At 44.0% G+C, this 20,073-nt stretch overlaps 1 protein-coding gene across 9 annotated transcripts in view; it reads left to right on the top strand.

Annotated features, from left to right (window-relative positions):
- Positions 1 to 15,527, top strand: part of SYBU (syntabulin) — a 112,889-nt gene extending 97,362 nt beyond the window's left edge. For all 9 annotated transcript variants that reach the window (XM_059995080.1, XM_059995078.1, XM_059995082.1 and 6 more), the window contains 4 exons: positions 4,121 to 4,223; positions 10,693 to 10,896; positions 11,897 to 12,046; positions 13,712 to 15,527. In XM_059995080.1, the coding sequence (XP_059851063.1) occupies positions 4,121 to 4,223; positions 10,693 to 10,896; positions 11,897 to 12,046; positions 13,712 to 14,795 (1,541 nt within the window). In that variant the 3' untranslated portion in view covers positions 14,796 to 15,527. The remainder of the gene's footprint in view (positions 1 to 4,120; positions 4,224 to 10,692; positions 10,897 to 11,896; positions 12,047 to 13,711) is intronic.
- Positions 15,528 to 20,073: the final 4,546 nt, after the last annotated feature.

The raw sequence follows: 20,073 nt of genomic DNA, 5'->3' as shown, positions 1-20,073 counted from the left end.
CAAGTGCATCCTCCCTGTTTAGTCCTGGAACCCTGCTCTGCCAACCCCAGCAGCTGGTTGGAGACAGTGTTGATGAGGATGGCTTGGATATGCATATTTTTAAATTCCCTTCAGCTTTTCAAGCACAGCTCTTCAATGGCCAAATACTGTTTCCTGTGCTTTGTCGAAGTATTCCCTGTGGCATCAGAGATTTACCAATCAGGTGTCTACACACGGGCAGATGGGGGCAAACACTTCCTTGTCCACCAAAACTGCTTTCGGCTGATGCCATCCAAAAAATCCCTATGGAATATATACTAAAAGTCTTAAAATGAGTATATACTATGGCTTAAATATTCCACTTTTAGGAATTTATTCTAAGGAAATAAACAAGGATGTAAATTTGTATGCCCAAGGATAGCCATTAAGCCCTTGTTTAAGAGCATGGACCCTGGGCTTCCCTGATGGCGCAGTGGTTAAGAATCCGCCTGCCAATGCAGGGGACACGGGTTCAAGCCCTGGTCCGGGAAGATCCCACATGCCGAGGAGCAACTAAGCCTGTGAGCTACAACTACTGAGCCTGCGCTCTAGAGCCTGCGAGCCACAACCACTGAAGCCCATGCACCTAGAGCCTGTGCTCCACAACAAGAGAAGCCACTGCAATGAGAAACCCGTGCACCGCAACGAAGAGTAGCCCCCGCTCGCCACAACTAGACAAAGCCCGCGTGCAGCAACGAAGACCCAATACAGCCAAAAATAATTAATTAACTTAAAAAAAAGATATAATTAAAAAAAAAAAAAAAGCATGGACCCTGGGGTCAGATGGCCTGGTTTCCCTCTTGGCTCTACTTCTTAGTAGAATTAGAGCCAGGTCGTGACACCTGGTGAGCATCACTCAACTTCTCTGCCTTAGCTGTCCCTACCTCATAGGGTCTGTCCTGTCATGAGAAATAAATGAATTAATATGTAAAAGATGCTCAGGATGGTTTCTGGCACATAGTTTTTGCTTCTAATGATGGAAAAATTGGACATAGCCTACATATTCATTGATTTAGTAAAACAAAATGTGCCATGTTTTAAAGATATTCACATATTAAAAGAAAAACAATTAGGTTACATAATAATGTATTAAGTATGAATGCTGAATAGTTACATGCCAAAAGGTTATTTTTTGGTGATGGAATTATAGACTATATTTTTCCCTCTGCATCGTTGCTATTTTCTAAATTTTCCGCAAAGGAGATGTATAGTATAATAAAAGTTGTCTTTTTAACCCCTGCAGAATAATAATAACAGCTAACATTTATTGAGCGCTTACAACAGATCAGGTGTTTTTCTAAGATGGCAGATAGATATTCATTGCTTACAATAACCCTACGAGGCAGGTGCTATGATCATCAATGTCCATTTCACAGATTAAGAAATTGAGGCAGAGAGAGGTGAAGTAATGTGCCTACGTCTTCCATCTAGCAAGCAGTAGAGGTGGGATTTGAACCTGGGCTGTCTGACTCAGGGCCTATGTTTTTAGGTTAGGAACTCTCTTTGTATGATTCTAGTAACCCAAAAGAGCACTGAACTACATACAGCACCCATGGCAATCACCTAGTTGCATACACTGTTTAAAGGAAATGCATTAAGGAGTGCCTCTCACTCCCAGTGTCTTTGTTGCCAGATAATAGATAAATAAGAGGTTTTCAGGCCTCCAGCCTTATTCTGAGTTTTCTTAGTAAATGGGGAGAATATATTCAGATCACACAGTAAAATTGCCTTTTCTGTGTATCCCTTAAAAAGAGTGCATTGACTTTACATGGCAATAAGCAAACTGGAAATAGTTTATATTTTTAAAAATCATAAACAGAAATAGTTAAGTAGCATATACATTTTTCACTATCATAGTACTCAAACAGTAAAGAGTCAATATATTGAGTGCCAGGAGCAATAAAGTTTAGAACAAAGTTGTCCCTTCAGTTCAGGGTACATAATTACTGCAGATCAGAGCCATCGTGAGGTAACAATGGGTTTTCAGCAATTGTCTGTTTCTGTTCTAGAATTTCCGTTTTTATGCAGGCAGTTAAATTGTAATTGATGAATTTCTGCATACCTTTTAAAGAGTGAAAATTGGGTGTTTCGGAGTAATAATTTTACATTAGAAAATAATATCTTACACCTGGTAGCTGCAACCATGGGATCTATTTTTGAAAACTGTCCACCTCTATCATTTAATAACCAGCCTGGTAATGTACTAGCAGACAAGGCTGGTTGAATTAGGCTGTCAGGACTAGTGTGTTCCTGGATAGCACTACCAATCATGAGTCCTTGAGACTGTTAAATACTACAGGTTAGCCAACACATTACTCAGAGGCAACTAATTAGGTTCAGGGAGCTTCTGGGAGTTCATTACATCATTAGACAAAAGTCTCTGAAATCCAGAAGGAATAGCCAGTCCCAGTTCTGATAAATTGCTACCTTAATCCTCCCAGAATTCTGCGGGAGTTGGGATTCACTGCTGTCATCTGCACTAAGGGGTCCTTCTCGATCTATTTCCCAGAAGAGGCTGACCTTCCTGAGAGGTCCTAGAAACCAGGGAAGGGATTTTTCTCTCTCTTTGCCTTGCTGTCATTGACGTTCCCCTCCAGCAACACTAAAACACCCCATTAGTGAGAGCACCTGTCCACCAGTGGGCTGGTCTGGCTGCATCTTGTCCCTATGGCTCATCTTGACTGTGGGGGAGATGGCAGTGTATAGAGGAACCTCTCCTGCCCCCGCTTCTAACCACTGCCTTCCTGAGGACATGTTATCACAGGAGTATTATGGGATTTAGTCCTGGACAGGATTCATCACCCACAAGTCTTGGACAAGTAAATCAGCTTTGGTTTCCTCAATAGTAGAAGAGTGAGATTAATATCTGCCTTACAAAGCTGTCAAGATGAACAGATACAAAGTATAGAAAGAATTTTGAACAGGGCCTGGAACCTAGTGTGCTCTCAATAAAGACTTGCGATCATCAATAAATGAGGATTACTGATCACTGCTTGTTAGAAATGCAAGGGATTTAGATTATTCATATTTTCCTCAACTCAGAAATGTGATCTGGCTCTGGGTTTTAGACCAGAAGAGTCACAAATTGTGGCATAGGAGTTGAGAAACAAGGTCAAATAAAATTGTGTACCTATCAGATTGATTTCTCCAAAAACATCTGGAATTTCTTCTTTAAAAAAAAAAAATCCTGGTTCTCTTCTTCCTGTTGTTCTGTTACCTCTTCCATGGCCCCTGCACTTCCCCAGGCAATCCATGGAATGTTTTCATTATTACTATTTCAGAACTATGTATTTTTTTTGTTAAAAGTGAATTTATATTAGTTATTCTACCACACAGCATGTTTCCAATTACACACTGAACTCTGGTCTGTGCTCAAATGTAACGTGATATTTGTAAACTAATAGACCCCTCCACTCACCCCCAAAACTATTCAAATTTCAATTTCATTCACAGCTTCTGTCACTGTCACTGTGAACTTTTTTCACTGTCTCTGGAAATGTTCAGTTCCTGCTATTTGTTAAGGTTCTGTTCTTCATAGAAAAACTGCAGCTGCAGCCAGAGAAGGTGGATAATCAGATAGTGCCGGTTGGAGCAGTTATCTGCAGCCCAGACTTTCCCCATGACAGCTTCTAGACGGTTGCTTATCTCCAGACCCTAACGTGCCAAACTCAAGTACGGCTAGACGACTACAAAGCCTAAAGATAAACTCGCTGGGAAAAACTTCTTTGGGGGTGACGAGCAGGCTTTTCATTCTGCTGAACGTTGGGGCCGGCACGTTGATGTTCCCGGGAGTGCTGGCGCACAGGGAGAGGCGGGCACTGGGGCCGGACCCGGGTCACCGCTGCTCCTCTGCAGGAAGCCGGCATCTATGAAACCTGCCTCACTGTGCTCCCAAGCTGTGCTTATGAAACGACGCCCTCATGCCTGCGCCTTCTCTCGTCTGCTTTGCGGAAAACGCTGGGAGCCTGGGAGCGCTGGAACCCGGCCACTTGCCGAGTCCGTGTGCAAACGCGGGGAGCCAGGGACGTCGGAGGGCAGGGAACTGGCCAGCGTGTTCTCGGGTTTCATTTCCTTCATGCTTCTCTCCCCCTTTGTTTTTCAGGTAGCGAAGCCGATTTTAGCTCCTCGAGCAGCACGGGCAGCATCTCGGCGCCTGAGGTCCACATGTCTGCTGCGGGAAGCAAGCGGTCCTCTTTCTCACGCAAGTAGGCCCGCCTCCTGCCCCCTGCTCTGTAATCGTTAAGACGTGTTACGCGGGCGACTGACCTGTACTTTGTTTCTCTAGAACCACCTGGATTACTGTGCGTTCCGATTTTATGCTTATTCAGTGAGTGCTTTTTGCTTGGCTGGTTTTTACAGTGATTCACAGTTGGTACTTTTCCCAGCCTCACCTACCTTGGTCACGACGTGGTTGCCCTGTGTTCCTCCGCCCGCGACGCCCTCTCGTGCAGCCCTGGCGCCTTCCCTCCCATCTCTCTCCTTCCCTCACCCACCTGTGTGCTCACCTGAGGATCAGGCTAGTCGGCTCCCACTTCCCACCCTGCCGCCCCTTCATGAATCTGTCCTCTTAGCTGCAAAGCCTCTCACTTCACCCTTTCTTTCCTCTAGCTGAGCTTCCTTTTTCGTCTTTGTGAAAGAAGCATAGTGACCCTCTGGCCACCTCCAACGTTCACGTGGGGAAGGGGTGAAGAAAGTTTGGAGTTCATAGGCCTGGGTGTCCCCTACCCACCGAAAGAGGCAGTAGAACAGAATAGCTAAGTGTGAGGGCTCTGGAGCCAGGCTACGTTGGTTTGAACGCCAGCTCCACCATCTACAGGCTGTGTGGCCCTGAGCAAGTTGCTCAACTTCTCTACGCCTCAGTTTTCTCCCCTGGAAAATAGGACTACAGTCATACCCACCTGGTAGGGTTTATTGTTAGGGTTAAATTAGTTAATTCAGGTAAAGTGTGAGGTCATTGCTCGAAACATCAGCAGGTGTTCGCCATTGGTGCTGTTTGGACTGGGGGAGAGAAGATCTGTGAGGGAAATGGGAGCCACTGTTCACGTTTGGCAGGACAGCTAGTCAGCCCCAGGATTCTCTGCTGCCGTCAGTGGCTTCATTTATTCATTCAATACGTATTTATTGAGCATCTACTGTGACACAGTTTCTAGAGATATGGCAGTAAACAAAACTTATGAAAAACTATTTTCGTTCTAGTAGAGAAAGAAGGATAATAAATGCATATAAATAATATATATATTTTTTAATACAGGGAAAGGATATGGAGGGTAATAGGATGTTTGGTATATTCTAGATAGGCTGGTTCCTGGAGACCCTGTGATGAGGTGAGCTCTGGGCAGGGACCTGAACAAAGCGATGGAGTGAGCCACACGACACAGGGGTGACTGTCACTTGACTGTCCTGGGCCGCAGTGTCCAAATGTGTAAAAAGGAGATTGGGCCACATGATTTTTAAGGTTCCTTGCTGAAGAAAAGCTGTTTAGTTTCTAAAAGCTTGCATTTCCAGGACTGAGCAAGCAAATGTTTCCCACTTCTCTTAGGTGAGCAGAAGATATGGCTGATACTTATAAAGGGACCTGAGATCCCCAGTGCAGAGTTTTATTGTTAAAGCTGAAGCCAAACAAACTTGTAACTAAAGAGTGAAGTCCACAGTGAAGAAGCACAGTTGTTCTTCAAAATCGATAAATACCGTTTATTTTGGAAATAAAGTGCCTCTGGGATCACAGGATGTAACTATAAACATTCTCTGTACAAATCAGACGTGGCTTGCTCTGAGAATAAGCCATTTATCTCACCCATTCAAGAAATTAGCACATACCCATTGGTACAAGGCATCAAAGAACAGAGAGGCAAAAGAAAAAAGAAACGGCCTGAAGAGCAGGCCAATTTTGTTAAGCATTTCAAAGGAATTTGTGTTTGTGGTTAAATTCCAAGGTAATGTCAGTTATACTGAGTGACTTAGAGAAAATATTCTAGTCTGGAATCCATGAATTCTCTCAGTGATGAAAAATTGATGTGTTAAACATAAAGTTGTTAAATATAGTTATGTGCAAATCAGATATATGCTTAATAGACTAATATATGCATAATAGATATATGCTCAATGGGAAATTGAAATAGGCAAATGTTCTGTCCGTTATGTTCACTTTTTTATCTGACCCAGGCACAGAGCACCATCAGTAGATATCTGGTCTGGAGCACCTCAGGTGTTTCACGCAATCTGTGTGTTCTACAGGACCATGCATTGAGGATAGCTCCTCTAGATGGGCCGGGTACCATGCAAAACTTTAAAATAACTTATGATCCTTTTAATTGGCTGGTTCCTCCTGTAGTAGATGAATTTTCTTTGTGGAGAATTAGATCCTGGGAGGAAGGCTAGCAGGAACATGTGGTGAAGGGGTGGGGGAAATGAAGGACAGAGGTAGTTGGAAGGAATGTTTTTGACAGGCAATTTTAAAAACAAAACTTAAAAGATTTACAAACCATCTCGTCTTAGAGAAGGCCAACTCTGCTGATATTTCTGAGGAGTTCTCTTTCTTAAACTAGAACCCTAGGGCTTCCCTGGTGGCACAGTGGTTAAAATCCGCCTGCCAATGCAGGGGACGTGGGTTCGAGCCCTGGTCCAGGAAGATCCCACATGCCGCGGAGCAACTAAGCCCGTGCGCCACAACTACTGAGCCTATGCTCTAGAGTCCGCGTGCCACAACTACTGAAACCTGCACACCTAGAGCCCGTGCTCTGCAACAAGAGAAGCCACCGCAATGAGAGACCCGCGCACTACGAAGAGTAGCCCCCGCTCGCTGCAACTAGAGAAAGCCCGTGCACAGCAACGAAGACCCAATGCAGCCAAAAATAAATTAATTTAAAAACAACAACAACAAAGCTAAAACTCTAATCTTAATCAGAGGCAGAGAGAAGTAAGAAGAAGAAAAAAAAAAAGCTCGGGATTTGGAGTCAGATGGACCTGGGCTTGAGTTCAGCATCCATTGCTTATTAGGTGCAAGACCCAGGGCCCCGAGCCTCAGTTTCCTGTTCTGGAAAATGGGGTAATAATGGCACCTACCTCACTGATTTAAATGAACTGATAGATATGAATGCTTAACACGGTGCCCAGAACTCAGGAAAAGAGCCATTACATGCTTGTTTTAGTCAATAGTGATAAAAATAATACTAATGGGCAAGATGCTGCCACTGTTGCCGCTGATGATGGTGAATATGATCGTATTAGTTTGCTCAGGCTGTTATAACAAAATACCGTAGACTCGGGGGGGGGGCGTTAAACAACATAAATGTACTTTCTCACAATTCTGGAAGCTAGAGGTCCAAGATCAAGGTATCAGCAGGACTGGCTTCTGTGGAGGCCTTGCTCCTTGGCTTGTAGATGGCTGTGTTGTCCCTGTTTCCTCACCTTGTCTTTTCTCTGTGCCTGTCTGTGTCCAAATTTCCTCTTCATATAAGGGTACTAGTCAAATTGGGATTAGGGCCCATCCTAAGGGCCTCATTTTAGCACAAATACCTTTTTTAAAGCCCCGTTTCCAAATACAGTCACATTCTTAGGTACTGGGGGTTAGGGCTTCCACCTGCGAATTTGGGGAGGACACCATTCAGCCCATAATAGTGCTGGTGAGCATGGTGATGGTGGTGGTGACGGTGACGGTGAGGGTGAGGATGTTACCTGAAGGAAAGGGCAATGCCTGGAGAATAGAGAGTCACCTGGGAGCCTTCTGAGGATCCCTTCTTCACTTCTCCCTTTCTCTCACTTTCCAGTTTTGCAGGAAGATTTGCAGGAAGGGGGCGGGGTACCAGAATTCTATCTCCTCTCTGTGGGCTGCATTCTTTTTGTCCATCAGACCAAGGGATTTGGGGAGAGCTAGGAAGGTAGCGTCAGATTTGCCTGTGCACGGCCTTGACAAACATGGAATCCTGTCTTCTCCATTGCAAATGTTTTTTATTATCATCCACAATGAGTTTGTACCCACATATGTTAGCATTTGAACTAAACTAAATGTAAGGGACAGAACTGATAATTTAAAGCATGTAGTTTCTTTTTTTAAAGTTAGCTATTACAAACAGCCTAATAGCTCATTTCCTGAAATATATTTCAAGACTCAATTATACCTTAGTAATGTTTGATAGTCTGAAGAGTTTTTGCTCTTTTCTGTATAGCAGATGAGTTCTTACAAAATCCTCATCTCATTTAATTTGTATGTCACTAATCGTGCATCTTAGTGCATGCATCAAACTAAAGAAGTCAGTGGTAAATTCTTCAGGTAATAACCACATACCTAGCCAGTACCTAATATACCTGTTTACAAGACCCAAACAATATATTCCACTTGTATAAAGCTGGAGACATTTCTGTAGAGTTGAGACCTAGATTTAAATCCCAATTGAGCTGTGTGTTCTTGAACCAGTTTTTTTTTCCCCTGAGCTTCAGTTATTTCACATAACTGAGTATTGCCTGTACTTCACATAATATAAAAGGGAAATGATCATTGTACCAGTCTTACTGCCATAAGCCTTATTGCCATGATGGTCAAAATTAAGTGAAACAATGTTCATAGAGCACCCGCAACAAGGCTTGGGTCACAGAAGGTTCTCAGCAAAGGTTAACTCAGAATAGAACTCCCCAGGTCCACATGAGGGATAGCTCCTTACTCTTTCTCCTAACTTGTAATGGTTGACTCTCCATCTTTCTCACAGCCACATTAAGAAATAGTCAGGCCAACAGAAGTGAAGCATAGAGAGGCACATCCAAGCCAGAGTACATATTCTTTTCTGCCCCACACCCACCAAAGAACTGCTGAAGTTGGTTTGTCACAAAGCCACCAGCCCATCTGTTCCATATAAAATGTCCTCTTCTCACAAAAAAGGAGGCAGAGTCCATGTGGATGATTTCAAAAGGAAAGAACTTTTTAAGTTTAGAATCTGGTGATGTTTCATTTATATGTGATTTACTGGGTTGACTGCTAGTTCAAATTGTATTCGATTTTAAGTAAGTAATTGTGATTTTGGAGCCAAGTAGACCCACACACACACTCATACTCACATTCACTCATGTTTCTCAGTGAGATGTGTCCGTTGGATACAGTTGTAATCAAAATTGCAAAGAGGGATTGACAAAAATAAGTCCTGCTATATGAAAAGTATCTTGTTCCCTTTGGTTTCCTTGTAATGTCAGCAAGATATATTCCTGACATAGACGTGCTACCCTATTTAAAGTAATTTCAACATTCTCTAGATGCTTCCTTACACTCCGGGGTATCAAATTTAATGGAACTAGATTAACAGGGAGGTTCAAACAGTTTATCCAGAAACAGTACCCTGCAGTTGAATTGCCCTTAACAGCTTGTCCAATGTACTCAACATCCATTCTTTGATTTATTTGCACATCAACTTTGTGAGAGTTATCATATACCCCCAATATTAAGTGGCTTACTTGCCTAAGTTCCTAGTAAGTGGCAGTGCCAGGACTTCAACCCAGTTTATTCCCTTAGCAGTCATTTAGGAAGAACCTAGCATGTGCCAGGAGGTAGTGGGGATGTAAAAGCACAGGCTGTGCTTCTGCCCTCAGGATGCCCTAGTCTAGTGGAAAGACAGACAGACGTGCTGTGGTGAGGCACTGTGATAATTTCCACGGTGAAGCCTGCACAGGGTGTTGGAAAGCACCGGTGAACATTACCTACACTGGCCGAAGGAGTGAGGGGTCCAGAGAAGGCTGCTTGGAGTAGGTTACCATCAGTCTTGAAGTAGGAGGTACCCAGAGGCTCAGGGTAGGAGCAGAAGAACAATTCTAGGCAGAGAGAATAATAAAAAGATGATGGAGAGCGTGGACCATCAGGAAACTGTACATCGTCTGGAATGCAGGGGGAGGAACAGCAGAGGATGCGTTGGATGGGGTAGTGGGGTCAGACCTTGTGAGCTGTATTAAGGGGTCTGGCCTTTATTCTGGAGGCTGCGGGGAATCACTGAATGGCTTTGAGGAGGCCAGCGATACTCAAATTCCATATTGGAAAAGCCACTCTCACCACAGGGACGGCCTCCTTGCTGGAGGGGCAAGACAAGAGGCAGGGAAAAAAAGGGGGCTAACATTTTAAGCAGTTAAATGATAAAGGTTGTGCTATGTCATTGGGGATGGAAAAAAAAAGAAAAAAATAGGTGGTTAAAATTACAGACGATACATTTATGTGGGTTATATTTATCCTGTTTTTTCCTTCTTCTTTACGGGCAAACCCCTTCTCCCCCATCCTCCAAATGAAACACCCTAATTTTCTTACCCGACGTGAGCCAAATCTGAATATTTTTACACAGAAACAGGTATACTGGAACAAAAGCCACATCTTCAAAATGGCCTCTGGAACGAAACGAAACCAAATCAATATTTTACATGGTTTGTGTTCTTAGCAGGCAGCTGGGTTTAATCTATGGTCAGAAACTATTTGAAAGAATAGAAGAGGGAGAGGTTGCCTGTGCTGGTGACACAGGAGAGAAAATATCGGGCAGGTGGGAAGAAGGCGACTTATAAAGCCAAATTGCTCTAATAATTATGTTGCCCTTTTCAACCCTATAGATTGGATTTCCTCAGTGGTGACTAGCTTTTAAGAAGGAACAAAGCGTTCGCATTTGAGTATCTACAGCCCCAAGGATTCTAACATTCTTCATGCTTCTCTCCCAGTCGAGGTCCCCATGGGCGGAGCAATGGAGCTTCATCGTACAAGACTGGCAACAGCCCACCCTCCCCACGGGAGAAGGACCTTCTGTCCATGCTGTGCAGGAATCAGCTGAGTCCCGTTAACATCCATCCCAGTTATGCGCCTTCTTCCCCCAGTAGCAGCAACTCCGGCTCCTACAAGGGAAGTGACTGCAGCCCCGTCATGAGGTGAGTGCGTCTGTCTCCCAATTCATGACTCTTAGTTTGTCCTACTTGGTAAGCTTCTCTTTAAAAAAAAAATTTTTTTTAAATGATACAACTCTTGATCCCCTGCCTTATTCTGTCATACAACACTTCTCTTTCCTTTCCCACACTCAGCTAATCCTTCAAGGGCTGCTGCAGAAAGGACACGAGCCACAGTTTCATTTCTAATAAGGTTCCGCAGTCCCAGGAGTTCCTGGCTAGGCAGTAAAAATGGCACAGCGGCAGTAGGAGGGTCCTGTGCATTTCCCTCCGAACAGAGAAGAGCCATTCGTGTGTTTGCTCATTCACTCAAACATCAGATGTTTATTGAGCACCACGTTGTGCCCAGTACTGTGTCAAGCACTGGGAATAGAGCAGGAACTCTTGGCCAGGCCTAAGAGGGGCCAAGATTCCAGCAAGGGAAGTTTTGTAGAGCACTGGGCGCCTCTCTTACAAAACCTATCTGGTGAGACGACTAGCCTTTTTCCCTGCAGAAGAACGAAAGTTTCCACCAAGTCAGCACACTCACACCAGGGACTGATGTCAGAACAATCTGAATTCAACTAACAACAATCAGGACCTTTAGGCAAGTGGCACGTTGTGTGGAAGCGAGGTCACCTCGCTCCTTCCTGCCCTCCCACCTGCCCCTACTCACTGTCCTTTAACATAATAGCCTGTTACTCTGAACTGCCAGGCAGGCCGGTGGACAATTGTGCATTGTTTTATATGAGATCATCCCTAGGCCACAGAAAATCTCCCTCTCCCCTGTCCCCACCCCCTCCACAAACACCCGGCCCCCAATCTTCCCAGTTTGAACAGTCCTAAGATTGGCAGGTGGATTATTGTCCCCCTTCTGAAGTGAGGTCACACGCTGCTGGGGTTTAAGGTCCCAGCAAACGGCTGCCATTTCTTCTCAACCTGTTAGCTGTGCCTTAACTTTTCTTTTTATAGAAAAAGTAACATGTCGCTACTTCGATTGTTTCAGACGATCTGGAAGGTACATGTCCTGTGGTGAAAATCATGGTGTCAAACCCCCAAATCCAGAGCAGTACTTGACTCCTCTGCAGCAGAAAGAGGTTACAGTGAGACACCTGAAGACCAGGCTCAAGGAGTCTGAGCGCCGACTGCATGAGAGGTGAATCCACATTCCTTGCACGCTGTGGTTTAGGACATTTTCTTTTTCCATAAAATGAAATATGAACCGACACAAGAAAAGAAGACAAATGACTTCATTTAATTTTTGTCACATTTCTTAAATCAGTCTCTCAAAAGAGCTATTTTATAATCCTGCTGTTTCAGGGGTCCAGGGAACCCTCCTGGGTTGGAAGGGATCCTCTGCTTTTTCTGGGTGTGTCCAGCTTTTTTTTTTTTTTTTGCGGTACACGGGCCTCTCACTGTTGTGGCCTCTTCCGTTGCGGAGCACAGGCTCCGGACGCGCAGGCTCAGCGGCCATGGTTCAAGGGCCCAGCCGCTCCGCGGCACGTGGGATCTTCCCGGACTGGGGCACGAACCTGTGTCCCCTGCATCGGCAGGCGGACTCTCAACCACTGTGCCACCAGGGAAGCCCTTCAAGTCTTTGGTTTATGATTTGAGGAATCTATGGGAGGGTTTGAATAATCATGGGAGGGAGGTATGGGAAGGCAGTGAAACTGGAGAAGAGTCAAGCCTAAACTTAAAGAAGCAATACTTACAGCATCTCTTCAAATATGTCAGGATCCTGACTACCTGGTCTTCATAAACACTGAGAATATGAGGACATATATTTACACGGACTATGAAGAAATTATATGTAAGGAAGAATTTTTTGACAAATATCTGGAAATAGGGTCCTGTGAAGGATCTAAAAACAAAATAGATTCCCTTCCGTGTAGGATGGATCCAGTGTCATCCTGCCTGAGAGGAGACAGAATGATCAACATTTCACAAAGTCCTTGCAACATGTAGCAAGGACTTTATGATTTAAATAAATTTTTAAGAACTTATCATTGGTATATGATCAGAACTGTTTTGCACTGCTAAAGCTTATCAGTCTGCCTTCTGCCTTTGATAGGTAATTAAAAGTGATACGGACTTTCCTTCCACAAGTTGTTTTGTGGACATAGGAAAGAGTAGACTATGGAGATAAAAGCAAGCTAAGAGACACTAATGTGTTCCAATAAAACAATTTCCAATATTAAATACAGGACTACCTCAGAGATGTTGCAGGTTCAGTTCCAGACCACTGCAGTAAAGCAAATATTGCAATAAAGTGAGTCATATGAATTTTTTCACTTCTCATCACATATAAAAGTTATTTCACTACACTAGAGTCTACTAAGGGTGCAGTAGCATTATATCTAAAAACAGTGCACAAACCTTAATTTTAAAATACCTTAATTGCTAAAAAATGCTAACCAGCGTCTGACAAAGCAGGGTTGCCACAAACCTTCAATTTGTAAAAAAAAAAGACACTATCTGCGAAGCACGATAAAGCAAAGTGCAGTAAAACGAGGTCTGTCTGTATTGAATAGAGGATAATTCCTGAAAAGTACTTAGTGAAATATCAGACATATGGTGGGCACTCAAAAAGAAAAAAAAAAAAACAAACAATAATAGCATTTTTTATTCTGATTCTAGTTACTGTTATTATTTTAGCTGTTTTACAGTTAAGGGGGCAGTTCAGGGCTAATAGAATTTCAAAACTGATTTAACCTGTATGTTTCCGGTGGGAGAGCACGGGCTGGGCTGGGCGCCAGAATTGCTTGCTGCCTGCTTCACAGTTGGCCTTTTTCTGAGCAGGGCTTGTCTCCTCTGGCTGTAGGGAGAGTGAGATCGTGGAGCTGAAGTCCCAGCTGGCCCGAATGCGGGAGGACTGGATTGAGGAAGAGTGCCACCGGGTGGAGGCCCAGCTGGCCCTCAAGGAAGCCAGGAAGGAGATCCAACAGCTCAAACAGGTCATCGAAACAATGAGGAGCAGCTTGGCCGATAAGGACAAAGGCATTCAGAAATATTTTGTGGACATAAACATTCAAAACAAGAAGCTGGAGTCTCTACTTCAGAGCATGGAGATGGCGCACAGTGGCTCTCTGAGGGACGAGCTGTGTCTCGACTTTCCGTGTGATTCCCCGGAGAAGGGCTTAGCCCTCAGCACGGCTTCTGGCCCGACGGCCGAGGCGCTGACCCCGGAGGAGCCGGGGGCCAACAGCGAGCTGCTGGGGGAACACAGCGCAGGCCACGGCACAGATGTGTTCGATGAGCTGGTGACAGCCACCACCGTGGAGGCCGGCGACCTGGAGCTGCTTCGTGCCAGCCCTGGGGCAAAGGTCCTCGAGTTGGAGGGTCAGGAAGAGGGCAGCGCGGTGGCAGAGCAGGCCGTGCAGACCGACGTGGTGCCCTACAGCCCTGCCGTCTCTGAGCTCATCCGGCATGTGCTCAAGCTCCAGGACCCCTGTCCCTCCAGCTCCACGTCCCCTGAGGATGAGTCCAGGGCCGACTCGATGGAAAGCTTCCTGGAGTCCATCTCTGCCATCGTGGTCGATTTAACTCCAAGAAATCCAAACTCCGCCATCCTTTTGTCTCCCGTGGAGACCCCGACCGCCGAGGTGGGTCCGGAGGCACGTGGGAACCGCCTCATGAGAGAGCTGGATTTTGCAGGCTCCGCGGAGGAAAGGCTGAACAGCCTGGTCCCGCTGTGCGGCGGGGGCGTCGTGGGGCGGTACTGGAGCAGCAGTTTCCTGGTGGATCTCCTGGCCGTGGCGGCCCCCGTGGTCCCCACCGTGCTGTGGGCGTTCAGTACTCAGAGGGGGGGAACGGATCCCATCTACAACATCGGGGCGTTGCTGCGGGGCTGCTGCATGGTGGCCCTGCACTCGCTCCGCCGCACCACCTGTCATATCAAACCCTAGACAGAAGATGTCACTTCCGTGTGCCAGTCTGTCCCGTGTGGCCTGATGCTAGGTGGAGAAGCAGCGGGTCGACCTGTGGCGGTCTCTGTTCTGTCGTTTTTGCTCCTCGGTATTTGATTTGCACTATATTTAGTTGAAGCCTGTTCACTGTTTAAAACGGGAGGTATCTTCGAAGGCATGGAGACCTGGTTCCAGTACATGTCCCACCAGTGTGATATAGAAAGCATGCTCACGATCTTGCCGTGTCGTCTGAGGTACCCGTACTTATCCTAGTGGTGCAGGTAGAGAAAATGCAAAGTTTGCACTTTCAAGACAGCTTCTATAAGGCTGGCATGTTATCTCCTTGCTTTGCTTTTTGCCGTTTTAAAATGTGTAATTGTTACAGCATTCCAGTGGTCTTGTGCATAGCAGGGGATTGTAACCAAAAAGAAAAATGTATTTGTGTAACTGGTTTGAAGAAGTCTTGATAGCTCTTTAGTGTCTTACTTGGGGTTGATAAGGTTTGAGTGTTTGCAGTTTTCTACTAGATGTAGCTCCAAAGTCTTAAATGGCTTGTCTGTTCTTAAACCTGTCAATTGATGAAACTATATGTAAGGTTTACATTGTATTAACTTATTTTTTGCTTATTATATATAGTGTTTTATTGAAAATCGTTTGTAACCACACACTTCAGCATGATGAAAATAAAGATTAGTGTTTCCATTTAAATAAATGTTCTATCCTCCTATAAAATATTTCTCTCTGGGATTTTACTTTTACATATGGTAAGAAAGACTAAATGGAAAGCAGATCCTTCCATCTTTAACAGTAGGGATCTGTAAAAATGGAATTAAATGATAAAGAGGGAAAATAATTATTAAAGAAAGGTGAGGACTTCCTACTCTGTCTTTTAAAAAGCATTGTTTCTGAAGACAAGTAGCTTTGATTGTTTGTTTGCTCTGAAATTATCCATACACTTGTTAGTCCACATATTTATTCAGTAAGGATATACTGGGTATTTTCAGGAAAGTTGGGCTGATTTTGTTTTAAAGCATGCTGGGGGTTCAGAGAGGGAGAAAATGCTGCACCGTATGTGTCCTCCCCTTGGAATAATAGGGTGAGAGTGGGTGGCTGGGAAGGGATGAGACAGTATTAAATCTATTAATTTATTCCTCACACCGATCTTGTGATATGGGTATTACTCTACAGATAAGGGAGCTGAGCCTTAAAGAGGTAGATTGCTCAGGATCTCATCTTTCATCTCTAGAAGCCAAGATTTCAAGGGTCTGCAAAGCAAATGACTTTTCCACTTTACACACAAATGGAAGAGACTGGGGAATATCCTAAGTTTTCACCCAGAAACTCTTCTTCCACAGCACATATCACCTTTAAACGTACTGTATTGTCACTTACTATGTCTTGCTTATTGCCCGTCTCCCCCACTAAAATACTAGGTCTCTGAGGGCAGAGATCTGTGTTCTGTTTCGTTCACAGAAAAATGTCAAGCACTTAGAACAGTAGGTGGCATATTGTAGGGGTTCTAAAAATAGCTGTTGAATGAATTCATCCAACAAATACTTACTGGGTGCTCACACGTCGTTAGGCACTTCGCTAGACCTGTCGTCGATAGCGAAGGAGACAGACAAGGCTTCTGCCTTCAGGGAACTCACATTCTGTCTGTGAAAGACGCAGAACATGCCAACAAATGAACAAATTAATTCTGGATAGTGTAAGTGCTTCCAAGGGAATCAGATGCTTTGACCAAGACTGATGGGGACAAAGGCCAGGAACACCTGTCCGAAGAAATACCATTAGTGCTCATGGATGATAAAGAGCCAGCTGTGGGAAGATATGGGGGGTAAAATTTTGCAAAAAGAACAGAGGCAAAGGCCCTGAGGCAGAAAAGGGCTTGACATGTTAGAGGGGCATCAAGGAGACCAGCGTAGCTAGAGCAGAGTGAGGGGCACGGGGGTGGTTGGAGAAGTGGAAGAGAAGCTAGTTCATATGGGGCCAGGTAAACCATGGTAGGGTTGGTTTGAATTTATTCCCACTGCAATGAGAAATATTAACAGACTTTATACAGGACAATGATACAATCTGGATTTTTTCCTTTCTTTTTTTTTTCTTTTTTTGACTCTGTGGCTGCTATGGGCAGGATGTATTGTACGGAGGCAGGAGTGGCAGCAGGAAGACCACTGTAATAGTCCAGATGAGTGACGACAATTTGGAGGTAGAAGTGGATATAGAGATTAAGTTGAATAATTAAAGACAGATCTTGAAAATAGTACTGATGCAATTTGCTGATAGATGGGATGTGGGGAGGAGATGAGGTAGGGTTTAAGGAAGAGAGAAATTTAGGATCACTCAGGTTTTTGACTTGAGCATCTGGGTCAATAGTGGTGTCATTTACTGAGAATGGAAAAGTTCAACAGAAGCTAGTTTGGGACAATAAATTTGAGAAGTCTGTTAAATATGTGGAAATGTCAAGTGAGTAACTGCATGTATGAATGTGAAAATCACAGGAGTCATCAGGGTTAGGGTTATAAAACAGGGGTTCTTCAGCATTTACTTACTGTTTAAAACCATGGGATGGATGAAATCATCCAGGGAGAGTGTAAAGAGGAAAAGAAGGCCAGGGACTGAGTCCAAGGGCACTTCTACATCTAGATAGAGGTGGAGGATGTAGAACCAACAAAACAGCCTGAGAGAGGCAGCCCAAAGGCAGGAGGAAAACTAGATAACTGCAATATTCTGAAAACCAAGAGCAGAGAATGGTCAACTGTATTGAAATCCTATTAGGAAGTTGAGTAACATGAGAACAGATAGATGTCCACTAGCTTTGACAACAAAGTCTTAGTGACTGTCAAGATCATTTTCTTTGCAAAAATGGGGATGGAAGCCAGACTGGAGTGGGTTGGAGAGTGAATGGAAGAGAGAAAGCGGAAATCAATGTGTGCAGCTAATTTTTTTTGAAGTTTTACCGTGAATGGGGAGTAGGGCAGTGGGTAGCAGTTACAAGGGGATATGCGTTGCAAGGATCTGTTTTATTTTTCAATATTGAGAGGAGATAATGTTTGTAGGCTTTTGTGATTGAGCCAATGACGAGAAAGAAACTGATGATCTAGGAGAGAAAGAATTAATTGAAGGAGGGAAGTCCTTGAGAAGACACAAAGGGACAGGATGGAGTCGTGGAGCGAGGTGGGCTGTCTCAGATAGGCTGTGTCTTCCGTGGGATACACACGTGCCTCAGGCACACATATGGGCTCTTACACAGCACACACTCAGCAGCAGAGGGACTTGGCTGAAATGGAAGGGAAGCTGTTTCTGGAAGTGAATAATCGGAAGCTTCCCAAACTAATGAGCCATGCTGACATAGGTCCCTTCCTGTAGTCTAGCCCAGACCAACACCTAGATACTGCTATCTTCCTTACACTCCCTCCTTGTGTTTATTTTTCATCATTGCTAAATTAAGCATTTTTAAGAAAAATTACAAGCGTGTTTTTGGTATCCGTCTGTTGCTACAGAAACAAATAGAACCACATAAACTCAGAACTGTTCATCAGTTCAAGATGGATGGCAAGATGGGCGCTGGTGAAGAATTCTCTGTGAGCTGCAAACGATTATGTTGATTACCACACTGGAGGCAGCTGATCCCAAACAGCAACTTGCTTTGTTGTCTTAATGACCTGTATCTTTTCTTTTACTCAAACCAGAAGATTCAAAGAAAGTTAACTCATTTGCAACAGTGGACACAGTGTAGTGTAACTTGTTATACACATGGAAACAAATCTGTGCGAAGGTAAAACAGGAGACCCTGGCAGTGGCTATTCTGTTTTTCTTTTTCTCCCTGCCTCCTTCCCCCACCTTTTCCTCTCCTTCTTTCCCAGGGTTTCGATATGTATTGTGGAAAATTACTGCTTTTACTCAGAACAAAGTCTGTCACAAATGAGTCCCTCAGAGTAAATAAAAGATGGGTCATAGCTTGCATTTCGGAAGCCCAAGGCGTTGGCTGGTTTTGTGGACAGGATGATCTGATCCCATAGAAAGAACTGCCTCAAAGTTGCTTTCCGTAATTTGGGTGCCTGTGATGTACAAACAGGCAGGAAGATGGAAAAAGAAGAACAATTCTACTCTATTGAATAAATTGCTGTCCCATCAAAGCAAATGTTAAACATTTCCTACAGTTACGTGTGCAAACATTCCAATTTATGAGAAAAGATTTTTCCCAAAGGGATATGCTGACCTTTCCAAGTTGAGCTGTTCAGAAAGGGGAAAAAATACAATACACTCAGATGCCAAGTGTTTCTGACATTTGTGGCAGGAGAAAAAGGAAGTCTGTGACTTACATTTGTCATAGGCCCTGCCTAAGTAGTGGCTGGGTCCAATATGTTTTTCTCTTGAGGATTTTGAAAGTTTGGGGGTAGGTTCCGACTGCCATTTTGGCTCAGTGAGCACTTTTACAAAATTCACTTATTCCCAGTCTTACCAGGCAAAATGTGTACAATGAAGCAGTAACCTAGGCAATTAAAAATAGCAGTTTACAGAAATCAAATCTTGAAAGAATGTCAACAAACTCCCAATGGTCCTGGGAGAAAAAAAACAATTGGAAGGTCCAAATAGAATATAAACAACATGTTTATATCAGGTAATTATTTTCAAACCACTGGAAGACATTCTCTGCTGTGACTACTGATTCTCCCTCAATCACGATGATTGTGGTAACTAATGGTTATAACAATGATTCCAAAGAATTTTAAAATTAAAAAAGGTTTAAATGCTACTCAAAAGTTTGTGTTAGAAGACCGGAATATTTCAGCAGCATTTAAGTTTTGTAAAAGGTGTGTCTCTCTCAAAAATAAATTTTCAACATAAAAAAACCCAATACACAAAACACATAAAAGTGCAGTGTTTGGAACAGGGCACCAGGCCTGGAGACCTCCCATTTGCCTCCCTCTCATCTCCTGCAGTGGTTCCAGTGTCACCTCTGCGAACAGTTTAAAAACCAGTTCACTATATACCAGGTTCTTTGAAAACTGCCACTTCAAGTAAGATCTCCTATGTGGTAACTCTCAGTTCATTGGAAGAGTAAGTACTCTGGATAATGGTGAAGGACTCGATCTTCTACTGTCCTAAACAAATTAATGCTTAATAGAGATGTTTTCTAACCTTTTCTCACAAAACTTTGTTTGCCTCTGCTCTGTTGATTTGAGTGGGAAGAGAGTCACTCCATCTCCAGAGGCAATGGAAGCATCTGGGATTATGGATGTGAAATGATGATGTAAAACCCACAGTCCAGGCT

The sequence above is a fragment of the Delphinus delphis genome, chromosome 17 (genome assembly GCF_949987515.2).
Source record: "Delphinus delphis chromosome 17, mDelDel1.2, whole genome shotgun sequence".
Classification (NCBI taxonomy): domain Eukaryota; kingdom Metazoa; phylum Chordata; class Mammalia; order Artiodactyla; family Delphinidae; genus Delphinus; species Delphinus delphis.
The sequence above is the reverse complement of the archived record's forward strand: the minus strand, read 5'-3'. Positions and strand labels throughout refer to the sequence as shown.